This window comes from Anarhichas minor, unplaced genomic scaffold (assembly GCF_050575085.1).
Source record: "Anarhichas minor isolate MPS153535 unplaced genomic scaffold, ASM5057508v1 ptg000042l, whole genome shotgun sequence".
NCBI classification, from domain to species: Eukaryota; Metazoa; Chordata; class Actinopteri; order Perciformes; family Anarhichadidae; genus Anarhichas; species Anarhichas minor.
The window spans coordinates 11666671-11682913 of record NW_027466488.1 but is presented as its reverse complement, the minus strand read 5'-3'; the positions used below and the strand labels follow the sequence as shown (position 1 = coordinate 11682913).

At 41.1% G+C, this 16243-nt stretch overlaps 1 protein-coding gene across 3 annotated transcripts in view; it reads right to left on the bottom strand.

The window, feature by feature from the left end:
* sh3gl3a (SH3-domain GRB2-like 3a) overlaps positions 1–16243 on the bottom strand; it is a 40839-nt gene that overhangs the window by 5619 nt on the left and 18977 nt on the right. Inside the window, exons 2-10 of one of the 3 annotated variants that reach the window (XM_076109921.1) lie at positions 7144–7212; positions 6045–6117; positions 5752–5895; positions 3440–3573; positions 2825–2983; positions 2326–2429; positions 1192–1316; positions 1032–1064; positions 52–117 (exon numbers count right to left, since the gene is read on the bottom strand). In XM_076109921.1, coding sequence (XP_075966036.1) covers positions 52–117; positions 1032–1064; positions 1192–1316; positions 2326–2429; positions 2825–2983; positions 3440–3573; positions 5752–5895; positions 6045–6117; positions 7144–7212 — 907 coding nt within the window. Of the gene's footprint in view, positions 1–51; positions 118–1031; positions 1065–1191; positions 1317–2325; positions 2430–2824; positions 2984–3439; positions 3574–5751; positions 5896–6044; positions 6118–6702; positions 7213–16243 lie in introns of those variants that run through there. The other 2 variants (XM_076109922.1, XM_076109923.1) reach the window with 2 other exon arrangements.

Sequence of the window (16243 nt, the reverse complement as noted above, 5' to 3'; positions counted from 1 at the left end):
TTTTGTCCGCCGTCACAGACGTGTTTAATGCAGTCAGTGTGTGTTACTCACGGTGAATATTGCCATTGATGGTGGGGCTCTCAGGCCATGACAGTGGAACAGAGTTTATATGATCAGCTGGGTGAGATGTGAAGACAAATGAAGATGGTGTTGAGCACAAGACAACACAACACAATGCATACACTCACTTTATGATGAAGACATCATCCCAAATATGCCCTTTAATCTGCAGTGTTCCACATCATACTGCATGTACCCTTTAATCTGTAGTATTCCACATCATACTGCATGTATCCTTTAATCTACAGTGTTCCACATCATACTGCATGTACCCTTTAATCTGTAGTGTTCCACATCATACTGCAGGTACCCTGGTTGTGTCTGACTTTTACCAGTAGAGGGCAGACAACATGTTTACATTTTCAACATGTGTGCCATGGGACTGTAACCACATGGATTTTTAAAGGTGGTCAAACATGCCTTTGGCCACATCATCAACAATGTGAATAGCATGAATGTAACTTCCACACAGGAGCACAGCACCAACAGATCGAAGCCTGAACACACGAATGAGCCCTTTGTTACTTTTCTAGGAACTAACTGTCGATTGACTGTTGGACAAATAAATAAATAAATAAAAAGAAAATCCTGTAAAAAACTGTACACCTGTGGAAAGGTTGAGCAACACAAATAATAATAAAATAAGAATTTATAGTAAGACATTAAGTTAGACATGTATGTAATATAATCTATTACATTAAAGAAATTGGAAATTTTAGGAAATTGAGTTTAATGTGGATGTAAAACTGTTTATTTCTATCTAGAAATAACACCAGTTAGTGATATAATAGCCACATTAATTAATTGTTAAATAAAATAATTATCATAACATTCAGAAGGTTTGAATGATGGGATGTTTACTGTCAGTAAATAGAATAGTATAGATAGTAATCTGCATTTGGTGAGGGAAGATAAATATACTTTGTGCATTTAGAGACCATCAGCTCAACACTGTATAAAGTAATACCTACTTTTACCATTGACTGTGGGGTTGATCTGGATATCTGTGAGGGATAATAGAAAAAAAATGTATACACTTGAAGGCAAAGCAAACAATGAAGATGGGACTGATGGAGGAAGTTGCATAAACGAAAGAAGAAACACAGGTACGGTAAAGGCGGGAATATGTACCGGTGGATTTGAGCGAGGAGCTGTAGGACAGGCCGTTGTGCTGACTGTTGTCCAGGGTCTCCATGCTGCTCCTGATGGATTTGGGTTTGAACTCTCTCTTGGGCCGGCTGCTGGCTGTGGATATCCTGGGGTGAGAAGGTAGCAGAGGGAAAACAAATACAAACAAATCCTTGTTTTGAATTGGCCCCACCTTCTCCGTCTCGTTACCAGGGGTTTAGCATACGCTGCTCTTTCCACCGGAAAAAAAAAGTCTGGTGATCCACTTTCTAAGTCGGATCTAAATTGTTTTCGCTCTTGATCTCTCTTTCATGTTTTCATATACATAACTTGTTAACACACAATATATGTACGTTGTGTTTAGAGTCCATGGAGGAATCAAAACTCCCCTAGAAGAAAGAATGAATGCCTTTAGTCCTGCATGGTGTAGCGTGCACTTCAGCCTCTTGAGGCCACAATGAGTATTACAACAACAAACGCTTAAATGACCCTGTTTACATTTCATTGTATCTCCCACCTGTTTTTACACAATTTATCACTATTGTGTATGAAGCTTTGATTTTACTTTTATTTTCTCACCCAAATCACACTTTGTGTCCACTTCCTCCTCCTGTCTTACCCTTGTCTCCTTCGTAGAGGAATGCAATGAGGCACTCGTTGTATGGGCCAGTTACCAGTTTACATGTTTTTATTTTTGTCGGATGTAGCAGAATGTTACGTGCAAAATGGAGCGTTAGTTGAGTTTGGTTGTGTGAACACAACACAGAGCAATGCATGTAACCAACTAACTTTTTGACAAGTTTGACTTTTCTTCCCTTTTTGGAAAATAAATCACATTCGTACTCAGTAAAGTCAAGTCTACAGTATACTATGGGAAAAGAGTATAGTTTTGGTTTTGGTACTGAAACGCAGGTATCTCATTGGCCATGGTATTGAGACAGTAGTCATGGCTGCTCTTGGGCTGCTCACAGACCTGCTGTCACTACTCTCATTGCTGTCATTCATGCTTTCAATGTCACAACCACTCTGAGTGAAATCACTTTTTGAACAGCAGAACCAGAGTGAGATTGTCGTCCTCCCACAGGGGATGAATGCTGTAAAGTAATTACTGACGGCAAAGCGAAGCGCTTCCCTCACCTCTTCTGCAGCTTTCCACTGAGCTCCTGCAGGATTTCACATGACTGCCTGTGGTACTCTGCGGCCGCCTCGATCAGTGCCAGCAGCTGGCTCGCCTGCTCCACCTATTGGCCACAAGAACACACACACACACACACACACACACACACACACACACACACACACACACACACACACACACACACACACACACACACACACACAGACAGATATAAGAAATGATCTGACTTTGTATATACTGAATGTTACTACATTTTAAAATCATGCCTAAGTGTGTCTCGTCTAACAGGGGCAAAGGGGTTGTTTAGTTGAACATGTTATTCTAGTCTGCCTGACTCATCAATCCGTTATCTGACTGTTTTTTATATCTGACTATGTTTTGTGCAAGTTAGACTCTTTGGCCACTCTGAAATATCAGCCTTCACCAGGCGCTAGACAATGCTCGTGATTCTACTGCCTATTGGTCTGTTCTTCATTTAGAAGTTCTCTCCTCTCTTACATCATTCTCCAGGAAGTTGAACATGCTCCTCTCCGCCAGCTCTTTGCTCTCGTCAAACTTCTCCACAGCCTGCCGGATCTCCTCGTCTGGGATTTTCCCCTGACGCTTCTTCTTATAGTCAAAGTCCAACCGGCGGCCCTCCAGCTTCTTCAGGTGGTGCTGCAGACACAAAGAGGAACATGTCAACACAATGCATCGGGAAAGTGAAACGTTAGTGGAAAGTTATTTTTGGAGCACAAAGCACAATCAATTTGTTCCTGTTCTTTCACAACTAAGCTGTTTGGTGCTGTTTAAACTAACTCACGAACGAAACACAGACCGAGAACTGGGACTTTGTCCATTTGTAAACTTGAACACAAATGGTCCACATGGAAGACAGAACCGCAACGCAAGACCTTGGAAGTTTAGTCACCAGTTCAGTCTCACTTTCAGAACAGTTACATCTTTTGTAACCATGGTAACAAGTATGGGAGTGCAGCAATTTTACCGGATATATCAGAAGGTAAAAAGGTCCTGCTGAAAATGTTTTAGCAGTTTCACTAAAAAGTGAGGGAGACAAAGCAAGCACACACAAACAGCTCTCTCCCTGCCTGTAATAATACAAAAAAGTTGTACCGTGATCTCTTTGAGATCCTTGTCCTGTAGATTCTGCAGGGGGTCAATAAAGTTTTGTTTGACACCTATGTCCAGGGAGTCCTTCACATCTGCCATCTGCCTCATGGCCTCGCCCATATCCACCAGAGCACAGCCTACAGGACAGAGAGACAAAGCACATCTCTTCAGTTAACCTGCGGGGTGCGAAATCACAGAAATCCTTTGAAGACATGCACCGTGTCTGGCTGTGTTCAAATTAAAACAGAAACACATCAGAAAACAATGAGGTGATAAAATGTACACCTGAGAGTCAAGAATAGGAATGGGGCAAATAGAGAATACAGGCCTGTTCCAGGGGGTCCCAAACTAAGAATTTACATGGTGGAATGTGATTGGTCAAATCTATATTGGTCAAGTTAATAGGACGTGTTCCATCCATTGTCCCTGGTTATGGTGCCACAGGGGGACAGCGCTGTTCGTTGTGTGTGTGTGGGTGTGTGTGTGTATATGCGCCGCTGTCCATAGTAATGAACGGAGCGGAGGAGATGGATAGACAGTTTCCTTTAGTGCATGTAAGCGTGCCCCACCGGCTAGCTCATGGGCGCCTCTCTGCAATGCGCTCATACAACCTTTACAGCTGATAACGCCGTCCCGACCCTTGGCGGCACCCTCCGGCCCCCCCCCCCCCAGGTGAAAACTGTTAGCGCTTTCAGCACTGTGAGTAGTCAGTAAGTTATTTATTTAATCTTACTGAAACCTGGCTTTGTCATCGTCAGTTTAAGTTAATTCACACCCCGAGTCATATTATTACTTACATTATAGAGGCAGCGGCCGAGGAGGTGGAGTAGCAGCCATCTTTGACTCTAGCCTTTTAATCAACCCGAAACCTAAACTTAACAATATAAATTAATTTTTTGAAAGCCTTGTTCTTAGTCTTTAACACCCAACCTGGAAAACATTACAGCCAATTATGTTATACTGTAAAGTAGAATGGGAGCCAGAGCCTTCAGCTGTTATGCTGGTTTGACAGGAGAGGTCCAGTTTCTGTCCCATTTAGTAGGCTTAAGACTTTCCTCTTGATTACACTTACAGTTGGGGTTGGCTCAGGTTTATAGTTAGGACTGGCTCAGGTTTATAGTTAGGGCTGGATCAGGTTTATAGTTAGGGCTGGATCAGGTTTATAGTTAGGGCTGGCTCAGGTTTATAGTTAGGACTGGCTCAGGTTTATAGTTAGGGCTGGCTCAGGTTTATAGTTAGGACTGGCTCAGGTTTATAGTTAGGGCTGGATCAGGTTTATAGTTAGGGCTGGCTCAGGTTTATAGTTAGGACTGGCTCAGGTTTATAGTTAGGGCTGGCTCAGGTTTATAGTTAGGGCTGGCTCAGGTTTATAGTTAGGACTGGCTCAGGTTTATAGTTAGGACTGGCTCAGGTTTATAGTTAGGGCTGGCTCAGGTTTATAGTTAGGACTGGCTCAGGTTTATAGTTAGGGCTGGATCAGGTTTATAGTTAGGGCTGGATCAGGTTTATAGTTAGGGCTGGCTCAGGTTTATAGTTAGGGCTGGATCAGGTTTATAGTTAGGGCTGGATCAGGTTTATAGTTAGGGCTGGCTCAGGTTTATAGTTAGGACTGGCTCAGGTTTATAGTTAGGGCTGGCTCAGGTTTATAGTTAGGGCTGGATCAGGTTTATAGTTAGGGCTGGCTCAGGTTTATAGTTAGGACTGGCTCAGGTTTATAGTTAGGGCTGGATCAGGTTTATAGTTAGGGCTGGATCAGGTTTATAGTTAGGGCTGGCTCAGGTTTATAGTTAGGGCTGGCTCAGGTTTATAGTTAGGGCTGGCTCAGGTCTATAGTTAGGGCTGGCTCAGGTTTGACTTGGACCAGCCCTATATATGCTGCTATAGGCCTAGACTGCTGGGGGACTTCCTAGGATACACTGAGCTCCTCTCTCCTCTTCTCTCTCTCCTTCTGTATGAATTCATGTTCCATTAATTCACATTACTGACTTTGCTTCTTCCTCAGAGTCTTTGTGCTTTCTTTCCTTGCAGGTTTCCATGGATCGTGGTTATATTTGGATCGTGGTCCAGCCTCCTGCCGTGGCCCTGCTGACACCCACTACTACTATCATTACTATTATTATTAGTCACAATTCTATCATTGTACAATTCTATCATTGTACAAATCTGAAATCCAGGAGGAGTGTGTCAGTGCTCCTCAGTTCTGCGGCAGTCAAACAGCAATAATTCAACAGATGCTAGTGTTGAATGAGAAACCCAGTCACCTCTCTGCAGCCCTGTCCACTATCTAGGAATTTCTGGAATATGAGAATCGATACCAAACACGGAGTCGTCTCCCAGCTCATGGCCGTAGCGCAGCATGCAGTCTCCCATCAGGCCTTCAGTCTGAGGGTAGCCAGTGGTCTTCACCTGCCCTCGGATCTTAGACACTGTGTTCAGCATGTTCAGTTTGGCTCGAGAGGCTATGGAGGAAAACAATGAATATACCATGAATATACCACACACAGGATTCAGCATGGATATACCACACACAGGACGGTGTTGTAGTGGCAGATACAGTAACTGTACATTCTTTAACAGAATAACATATGATCCATCTTTTTTCTCTTACCTGGGTTAGGCTGGAGGTATTCTGTTGTTTTGGACAAGAGGTCAAACACGGACTTGTTGGTCACCTCAATTTTCTAAAAGGAGCAAGACAAGAACGTTTCCAAAAGAGATGTTGCATTTATGTGTAAATACGTTTTTTGTTCTAGAGGATATTTGAAACACTACATTCAGTTAGTGATTCAGACCCAAGCTGGGTTCATTGTTACACTATTTTAAACAAAATGTGAATGACGATACTTAGGACTGAAAAAAAAATCCAAAGTGCGACTAAACTCTTCAACTTGAACTTCACCCTTTTCATGCCAGTTAAAATAAACTTGGAGATCAACTTCAACCCCGAAATATGGAGGCTGGAGTGTGTCGCCAGAGTAATTCTGCAGTGTTTCAATTGTTGAGTTAATTTAGACATTTAGATATAAATTCATCTTTAAGTGACTAATAATATGTTTTATTATGTGCACACAGCTTATAGTCATCACGTATGTCCAGGACAAATTGATAACTATAAGCGGATGATTATCATGTCCAATATTTTAGTTTTCCTTAATAACCATCTCATTGATATTTGGATATTTCTTACATGAATATAAGGTCATGAAACAGACAGCTTCGCTATTTACAGGCTCGCTGCACATTTCTGGGCCTTTTCCCTCACCTACCTGTTTGGGGTGCTTGCTTGCTGCTGGTTGTAAAGGTTTAAAGGCTGTCATGATGTTATTCTGAGTTGCTCTGTGTACACTGACACAATAAAAAAAAAAAAGAAGGGTGCTGAGATTGGACGACTGACTAAATGAGATTGATGTTGATCTTCCCAGTTTCCTAAAATGTTGAACTCTTCCTTTGACAACAGAAATGTATAACTTACATCTAATCAAACACTAATTCCAATCAAAAGGGCAAAGTCCAGCCAGGAAATTGTGTTGATATCTTCATAGTAACAGTCCTTCATCAGACTTGTTTGTAGGTGAAATCTGGGAGATCAATGACCACCACAAGTGTTTTATCAGCTGAGGATGAGCTGTTTGTACTTTATGAAATCATAAAGTCTCACCATCATGAGACCATGTTCACTGCTGAGCAGACTCCTGTACTGAACTCACCCTCTCCATCTCCATGAAGTCTTCATCCAGCTTGGTCCCCTCTGCCCCACTGATCTTTTCACTGAGTAGCTGCACAGAGAGAGCAGATAGAGGACTGAGTAAGACGAAGGGACAGGAGGAGGGATGAAGTTCCACAGTGAGGTCACTGCAGGAGGATCCACCATGAGAATTATAGACCCAGCATGCACCTCTTGGTCAATAACATTGTGGGTGTGTTCCACACTTATATATATATACAGTCTCTGGTTCCACATTTAGAACATGAAACTTGGCTGAAACGCAGTATCAGCTGAGTGTCACCTCTCTCTGCAGCTGCTGATTTGGCTCCTTTCTTTTGTCTCGTCCTGCCGTTATGTTTTTATTTGTATTTCATCAGTTTTACTTTTTTCCTGTTTTATTTTGTGTTATCTACCTCTTGTCTCATTTCAGGTCAATTCACTTCCTGCCTTTGTGTATTTTCCCGCCACTGTGATTGTCTGCCCCGCCCCTGTGTAGATCCACCTGTGTGTAATCACCTACACCTGCCCAGTGTATTTAAACCAGGCGGAGACCTCTGGTCTCTTAAACCTGCATTCTCTCTACTGACCAGCAGGGGGCCTGTCCTGCTCTTCCCTGTGGTTCTCCAGTCGTAACACACACAGTTTATCAGAACTTTTCATGTGACTTTTGTTTTTACTCTGTAACAGAAGAACAATACCTGAGATAATAATAATTCAGTAAAATCAAATCAACTGATTTTTAAAAAAATGTATAAAAGAACTAGTGTCAGAATATTAAATACATCCACCATATAGAGGAAAACATGTTATTATATGTCACAGAGTGAATAATAGGCATGGAAATGATTTCAGATATCAGATAATCAAAGTGCATTTGAGCTTATCTAACCTTTCATAAGCAATGTACTGTTTGGAAGAGAAGATGACTCTTTAAACATGTACATGGTAGTAAATGAGAGACATTTGCCTTTGTGATTTGGATTTAGTTCTTTAGGTAAATGATTGATTGGGTTAATAACCTGCTATTATATGATATGAGCACATCCACCATCAACACTGTCCCCTAACAGCAGTAATACTGTGGTCCCTGCACGCTTTTAAAATGTTTGTCAAACAGAGGGATGGAACTTTGACACCATTCCTCTGGTAGATTAAAAGAGGATTAAAATTCTGAGTACAAATAGTGGACTAATACTGAAAGATTTAGGGCAGTCAGCCAGTCAGAAAGAAACCTCTGAATGCAGGTCAGTTCATGTTCTAACACTGAAATAAATCATCCCATTCCCAGTTCAGGACTTATTTTAAATGTGTTTTAATTTACTTTCTGATGATTTCTTGCATTGCCAAGACTAGAGTACCTTTGAAAACCCAAATTGGAGCAACCACCTCCTTTTGTCTACTTCTTTTTCAATCTTCCACACATCAACTCTACGCTCTACACTGCGTAGGTTGAGACTCTATAAACTTTAAACTTTCCATGAAATAGCTAGCAGACTGCTATTTAAATCTGTATATTTACGTGTTTCCTGTAACAACTGTAAGACAGGGATGGATGGATGGACGTGTGTTATGTTCCCGCTAAATTTCACATTGACAGCAGCTACTAGCTCAACATGGAGGACAGCCTGCTCTGTTGTGGAGGACTTATCGCACCATCGCCCACAGCCACGGATTTGTCCCATGAATGAGACAGGGATGAAATGGAGGAAGGAGAACATGAAAAAGTTGTTTTTGGATCTGAAGCCGGCAGTGATGCTGGTGAAGAAGAGAAGCAGCATCATGCCTGTGATGGAGCTGATTCATCCCGATGCCAAGCCTGCGTCTATATTAAAAAGCCTTTAATTGGACCCAAAATGAGTATTTGGCCAGAAAGCAGGATGGCTCATCAACATTTTTAGGGTTTTAAAATAAACGACAAACTCTAAAATACCATTAACAATGCCTGCTAAACTTTTTTTGTCATTGTTGGGCACAATACAGATGTGATAAAAAAATAACTGATTTCATGGGACCTTTAACAAACAGCTTTGATTTAAAACAAACTCAACTCAATGTGCAACGACAAAATAACTAGTATTTTATTGAAAATGTTTCATGAACAATAAATGCAATGAAATACAAAAAGAAGAGGATGTGAAACTTTTCAAATGACAGTTGTGTTATGCAGCCTTCCTAACATGGCAGTCCAACTCACTCTCTCACACGAGGAACAAGGCTTCCTTCAGGAGCAGATTAGTAAAGTAGCTGTAGGTTAAACAGGGCAGACAGTGACGATGCAGCACAGACGCAACCCAGCTAAAAGTAGCCCAATTAGCAGCTCCGCTAACAGCACAACATTTACCAGGGAGCGAATAAGTGGAAGAACCTGGAGATCGAGCGAGAACAGAAAGGAGACTTGAGTCATCACCATCCTCTCCATGTGGCAGAGTCAACAGGGACATTAGGCATCACACATGGAGTATTGTTAGGATTAACGGAACTGAGTGCAGATCCCCAAATACTTTAGAAGCAGGCTCTTGATATTACCAGACAGCATAATAAATTAGATTCCAAATTGATAGGGAACCTAAACCCAAGCAACATGAACATGATTGATGCAGTTTGCGTCACAACACAGGCCCTTCTTCTCAGGGCCGTACCTCAGTCACACCCAAACATGCAGACATGTAGACAACACTGAATGCTGGAATCAGAGGGACATACTCTCTCATCATAGTGACATTTAGTGAGGTGAATACAATCAGACTGGCTCCTTTTGGCTAAAAGGCTAGCGTATTGAAGCAAGGGAAAGGGTTTGTTTTAATGATGGAGCATTACAAAAATGCATGCTTCATTCATCAAGATACATTATAGTATTACGTTTTTTAGAATAGACAGATTGTTGAATTCAAGTTTAATATGGTAAATCATTTTTTTCAATCAGATCAAATTTGTGAAATTTAACAGTAAAAGAAGTATTGTTTCTGTAATTTCAGACAGATGTTTTGTATAATTATGGAATAAAAAAATGAATAATTGTGTTTTCATCAGTGAATAATATCTTTTTTAATTTGTAAACTGTTAAAATAAGGTTTTTATTATTGAAAAGAGGGAAAGGTAGTAGTAATAGAATAGTTGTTCTGTCAATCTATATTGATTTATTGTTAAATAAAAAGGTATTTGTGTCTTCAATAAGGTTGAAAAAGAAATGTAAAATTCCAAGTTTATATGATTAGAAATACAAAAAATTAATGTCATTTTACAGATACAATTTTTTCTAATAAAAATTTGGATTAATACCATACATAATTGGTTATAAGACGTAAAATTAAAGAAACAATAACGATAAAAGAAATACATCTTCTGTTATTTTACAAAAGTTTCATGTTATCATCAGGTACGAGAATTGTTCACAGCTTCCAGAAAATTAAACTTTTCAAATTCCACCTTGGTGCTCATGAAAGTAAAGACAAATGTCAAACTAAAGTGCTTAAATTTGTGTTTTCATTGATGACATTTTCAAATGTTGGGACTTCAAGTTCAGTTAACTTTAATGTCAGCTTTACAATCAGCTATGTGTAACCTCTAGTTGTAGTCTTTCAAATCAAAATAGAATAAATCTATTCATTATTAACCTTCCATGAGCATCTGTCAAAATATGAAATTCATGAGCTTCCTTGGTGAGTATTTTGGACACTGTCAGACACAGCTCTTGCCCACATGATATGTCCCTTCACTTGTTTGTTAGTGGGCAACAATCAAAATAACTCTCCACATAATAATTCACAACTGAGTCTGTGGATCCTCGTGACTCTCCAAACCTCATCAAATCACACCACAACTATAGAATGGCCCACTCTGACATCATATAACATTGTAAGCTGGTAGAAGTTTTGCTGAGTTTGTTATCTTTGGATATCAATCAGATTTTTTAAGAGTCTGTAAAAGTCACTACTAGTACTAACAACACTAGCACTTTTATCCCTTCTTTTCCCATATTTACATCGAAGCGGACACGACCCAACACTAAAAAATCGTGACATGATCTTGAACATAAGCACCAGGGTAACCATGACCTCAAATACTTTTTGATGTTTGAATAAGAATCTGTGCTCTGTACCGATGACCTCTTTATCATTACCCAAAACCATCGAAACTCAACGTTTCCTTCGAAAAAGGGGCTAAAACTTAACTTAACAGTTGCGGTAGGAAACTTGTTCTTATGAAAATGGAAATTTGTTAGGGCCATAACGGCTGTTATGCTATGTTATGAAATTTGGATGACATGCAGTTTGTGTAGGATTTGCATCAAGTATCAAAGTATTTTTTGCAGTTTTATTGACATAAAATATCACTATCTGTCATTAAGAAAGAAAACTATAAGAGAAAGCAAACATCAGGGTACAATTACACGAAGCATAACAAAGGCTTTTCAGAGAACCTTGAGTATTTATTCCCCAACGAACCATTGGTAGCCTGCTACTTTCACAATAAGTACTCAGTACTACATGAAAGCATTATATGAGTGTTCTGTTATTCAGAATTCAATCTTCCCCTTGTAACAATGTAACAAGGCAAACTGAGAAGGAAGTAGCTTTAGGGCTATATATCGCCTTGCTTACAGTATTACAATATATTGAATCGTAACCCGTTTCATAATACGTATCATATCGCTAGATTATTGCCAATACACAGCCCTACAGAACATACAGAACATAAAACAGAAAGAAGAAAGAGCACAGCAGACATTTTGACTTGTCATAGGGGGAAAAGCACAGCTGTAACTAATCCCATTAATAATGACTCTGTCTCCCAAGTGTCCCAGCAGCCATCACAGTGTGACAGTGAGCCAGCAAGCATAATACCAGGATCAAGTCAACTGGATCTGTCATTATTCATTTGATTATGTACTGTGATTGAGACTGAGGGAGTGACACACTGTTCAGAAGATGAATAGTAGCACTAACATGCAAATTGATGTGATCGCTAAATAGGCTGACTTATTCTGAAAATAAGAATATATGCCTAGTTAAGACGTGCAGTGTCCTGCTCTACATTAGACATTGTGGCTCTTGATGACACAACAGTCCATGTTCACTATCCATGAGGTCTGACCCTGGGTTACCCAATGAGCTGTCTCATTGCTACGAGAAAACCTAAGCTATGTCTGCTGATCACTCAGTCATACTTGGAAACTAGCACGTCACTTACAACTCCAATTAGTCATCAGTTCAAAAGGACATCCTTATTGCAGCACTGTAAACGACACATGAAGGCTCAGTGGTGGAGCGTCAGTGGTGTAGCCTCAGTGGTGGAGGCTCAGTGGTGGAGCCTCAGTGGTGGAGGCTCAGTGGTGGAGCCTCAGTGGTGGAGGGTCAGTGGTGGAGGGTCAGTGGTGTAGCCAGCGGTGGTGGAGGGTCAGTGGTGGAGCCTCAGTGGTGGAGGGTCAGTGGTGGAGCGTCAGTGGTGTAGACTCAGTGGTGGAGCCTCAGTGGTGGAGCCTCAGTGGTGGAGGGTCAGTGGTGGAGGGTCAGTGGTGGAGCCTCAGTGGTGGAGGGTCAGTGGTGGAGCCTCAGTGGTGGAGGGTCAGTGGTGGAGCCTCAGTGGTGGAGGGTCAGTGGTGGAGCCTCAGTGGTGGAGGGTCAGTGGTGGAGCCTCAGTGGTGGAGGGTCAGTGGTGGAGCCTCAGTGGTAGAGCCTCGGCTGGCTCGTGATCACGGCCTGCTTGTCTTTCACATAACTTCTGCCCATCTTCGATCCAATACAAGAATTATATGATCGTTTAGTGTTGCTAATCTCTTTCTGTGACAGCTTTAATAGGGTTACCATTTCAAGTCAACTTATAATTAAGATACTATACGTCAGTTAATAAGTGTAAGACGTAAAAGAGTAAAAGCTTAATTATAGCAGCGAAACAAATTTCTCTGTAGTTTGTGTTTGATCTTTTAAAGAATAAAAAATACTGAAGTTAGCGTGTGCAGCTGCTGTCATCAATGGTTGCTTGTTTATCTGTTCTCTCCACTTGAACCTTTGTGTTGCTTCCCTCCACAGATCCTCTGACCTGCAGCACTGAAGTCTTCGCGCGAAGCTCCACGACATCACCCCGTCCACCGTCTCACCTTTCAGAGATCACCTCCAGTCTGGCTTGATTCTGCTGACACTGCTTATCCTCTCTCACATATAGCTGAAGAGACTGGGGTGTACATGTTGCTGTTTGCCAAAATAAGTGGTTGCCAATGCCTGGTAACCCTATTGTCTGCTTTATTTGATCTACTTAATGTGTTTTCAATTTATTTCTCATTTTATTCTATTTTGATTGATTTTTACATTTATATTATTATATATACTTTTTGCTTAATACAAATCACTAATTGCCCACGTTTAAAAGGTGGGCAATTAGTGCCCACCTTTTAAATGTGGGCACTAATTGCACGAATTTGCCTTGCTTAAATTCATTATTTGGTAAAAGGTCAATTCCTTATGAAAGTATTAATGGTTTCTTCAATGCACCACGACTCAAATATTGTTAATCTGAAAGGAAACGTGCAGCCTGATGGTGTTTTATGATTGATTATGACGAGTGCTTTTGCAGCTAATAGTGCGGCGGACACTTCTCAACATCTTACCTCGTGTGATTCAGACACCACTATATAATGTTCCTGGTTAGAGGCCGACGTGTGCTGAATAGAGATGCTGAGCCTGATGGGTGAGTGTGAGAGAAGCATGGTCTTGTGTCGGTAAATGACGACAGGAGCACTGGAGAAAGCAATCAAATCAACTGAGTACAATTAAACCCACAATGCAATTATCTAACATCAGAAGTGAGGTAAAGGCCACACATTAAATACTCATGCATTTTAGTTATCCAGTGATCCAGTAGAGCTGCATTCTGTTTCACCAGCTGATGGAAAGTTTGACAAGTGTAAAATCAACATTAATTGCTACATTGCAACTTAGTTTCACAATAAACTTGCCACTTAAATCAGTTGCACCATCGCTGGTGATGCTACAACAAGCTACAGGTCAATGGTAATATGAACCCTTACCATTTAGTAGTTTCATAAATAACAAGCTACAGGTCAATGGTAATATGAACCCTTACCATTCAGTAGTTTCATAAATACAAGCCAACCTGATCAATCTAAACAGAGAGCCACACTAACCCTGTCCCTGTACAGGTGTTCAGTGTGTGTGTGTGTGTGTGTCCACTGCGAGTGCTGCCAGCAGTAGGAGAGTTGTAGGCACCAAGTGGGTCACAGCCTGGATAAAATTAGCAGACTGAGAGAGCTGAGAAACGAGCCCAGTGTGGCTGCCAGAGCCTTTCTAAGACAGTGGAGGGGGCGGCGTGCTGAGCGGAATGAACAGGACGGTACCACTGTGCATTTTTACAGCCTGATCCATCATTTGCTGTTACATAACTTATGATCAGTTAACAGCTAACACTTCAATACTTCAACGTTTTGAAAACACTTATTCCCGCTCTCTCTGAATGCCATGCGGGGAACGATTGGTATGAATCTCATGTCCGTGTTGAGTCCAGGCTGACTCCAGCGCTTTACAGGCTGGACCCTGTTTTTTAGTCTAACTGTTTTATGGGTCGAAAATCTTTTCGACCCATAACAAACGAACAATTTAGTTCCAGTTTTGAGGGAGAAGTAACTCCTCAACGTCAATGTGCGTCCACTAAAAACAGACTCTTATTATAAGTGTCTGATAACATTATTATAAGGACCCTACAGAGAATTAAAACTCCTTTCCTCTCCTTCCGCTTGTTCCGGTCTGTTTCTCATTGTGTCATGTGACTTGTTGAAGACAACAGTGGAACGTGAGTGAGAGTTGGAGAGAGGACTTTGTTGTGTTGGAGTACAGAGTTGCTTTTGTTATTTAAAAGATTTTCAGTGTCATGGCTGAATGTTTAGCTGGTTTCCACAATGTGGATGCGATGAGAGATTTCAGATTGACGCTTTTATGAGCAAGGCAGATTATAACAGACCTCATCTGTTACAATGTATTCAGTACAAGTATATCATCTCATCTCACTTTTGGAAACAGAATAAATAAGCATATTTCCAAAAATGTTGAATTATTCCTTTAACATTCTGAAAAATCAGGCAGGTTTCATTTAGAAATGCCACTAAACTCCGTGTAGTTGACACACCCAAAGAATTCCCTGCTCCAATGACGCTGTGAAGGCAACGACAGCGCTGATGCTGAGGACCAGAAACCTTGACCAATCACAGCAATTATTTTATGGATGGGAACTCAAAGAGACAGTCGCTAAAACTGTTTCAGACAGAAGGTGAATATTATATTAGGTACTTTCAGAAATACAGTGCTTTTTTGAACATTAAAGCTTGTAAACGTGTTACAAGAATGAACCTGAGCATGTTAACTTTAAAAGAACACACAGCAGTCTTAAAGGAAGTTCATTTGACTCTGAAAAATATAGATTAAAGTGTTTTCAAATTAATGTTTTTTTTTTGCAGGTATGAAGATGTTCTGAGATGAAACTGCAACTATCACTTAAATTAAGATGAGGCTTGAGTTTTACATTGAGGAGAGAGGGTGAAAGCAGCAGTGCTTGCTGGGACAATGACGTGCTCATGCACGTCAGTGCATGAGTACAAGCTGCAGCAGCAGGTGACAGCTGGGGCCACAAATGACTGGTTTAATCCACGCTGACGGCATCGGAGCTACACATTAGTGCTGCAATCATCCTGAGCAGTGAGAGTAAAAACGCTCCCACTGACTGGTGCTTTTTTGATGTGAGGTAAATCACGGCACTCATCCCGTCAGGATGTTAGGTGTGTTTTTGAAATCGCAGATCAGAGAAGACACCAGCATTGCACGTTTGTTTGAAGTAATTTCTTTGATTGTGTGACTGTGTTGTTGGGTTTTCCTGTACTCTGAACACAGGTCTTTACAGACGGGGGGGGGGGGGGCACAGACTTGTTTCTTCCTTTGTAGAGAGCACACACACATACGCACACACACACATGTACTCAGCACAATATCTTTGTCGTCACTACCAACATCCGCATCTAGACACGGCAGAGTTTTGAAGCTTGACATTTCTCTCAGTGAAGCAGTGTGTAGTCTCCACTACCTGAGGATGATGTCTAC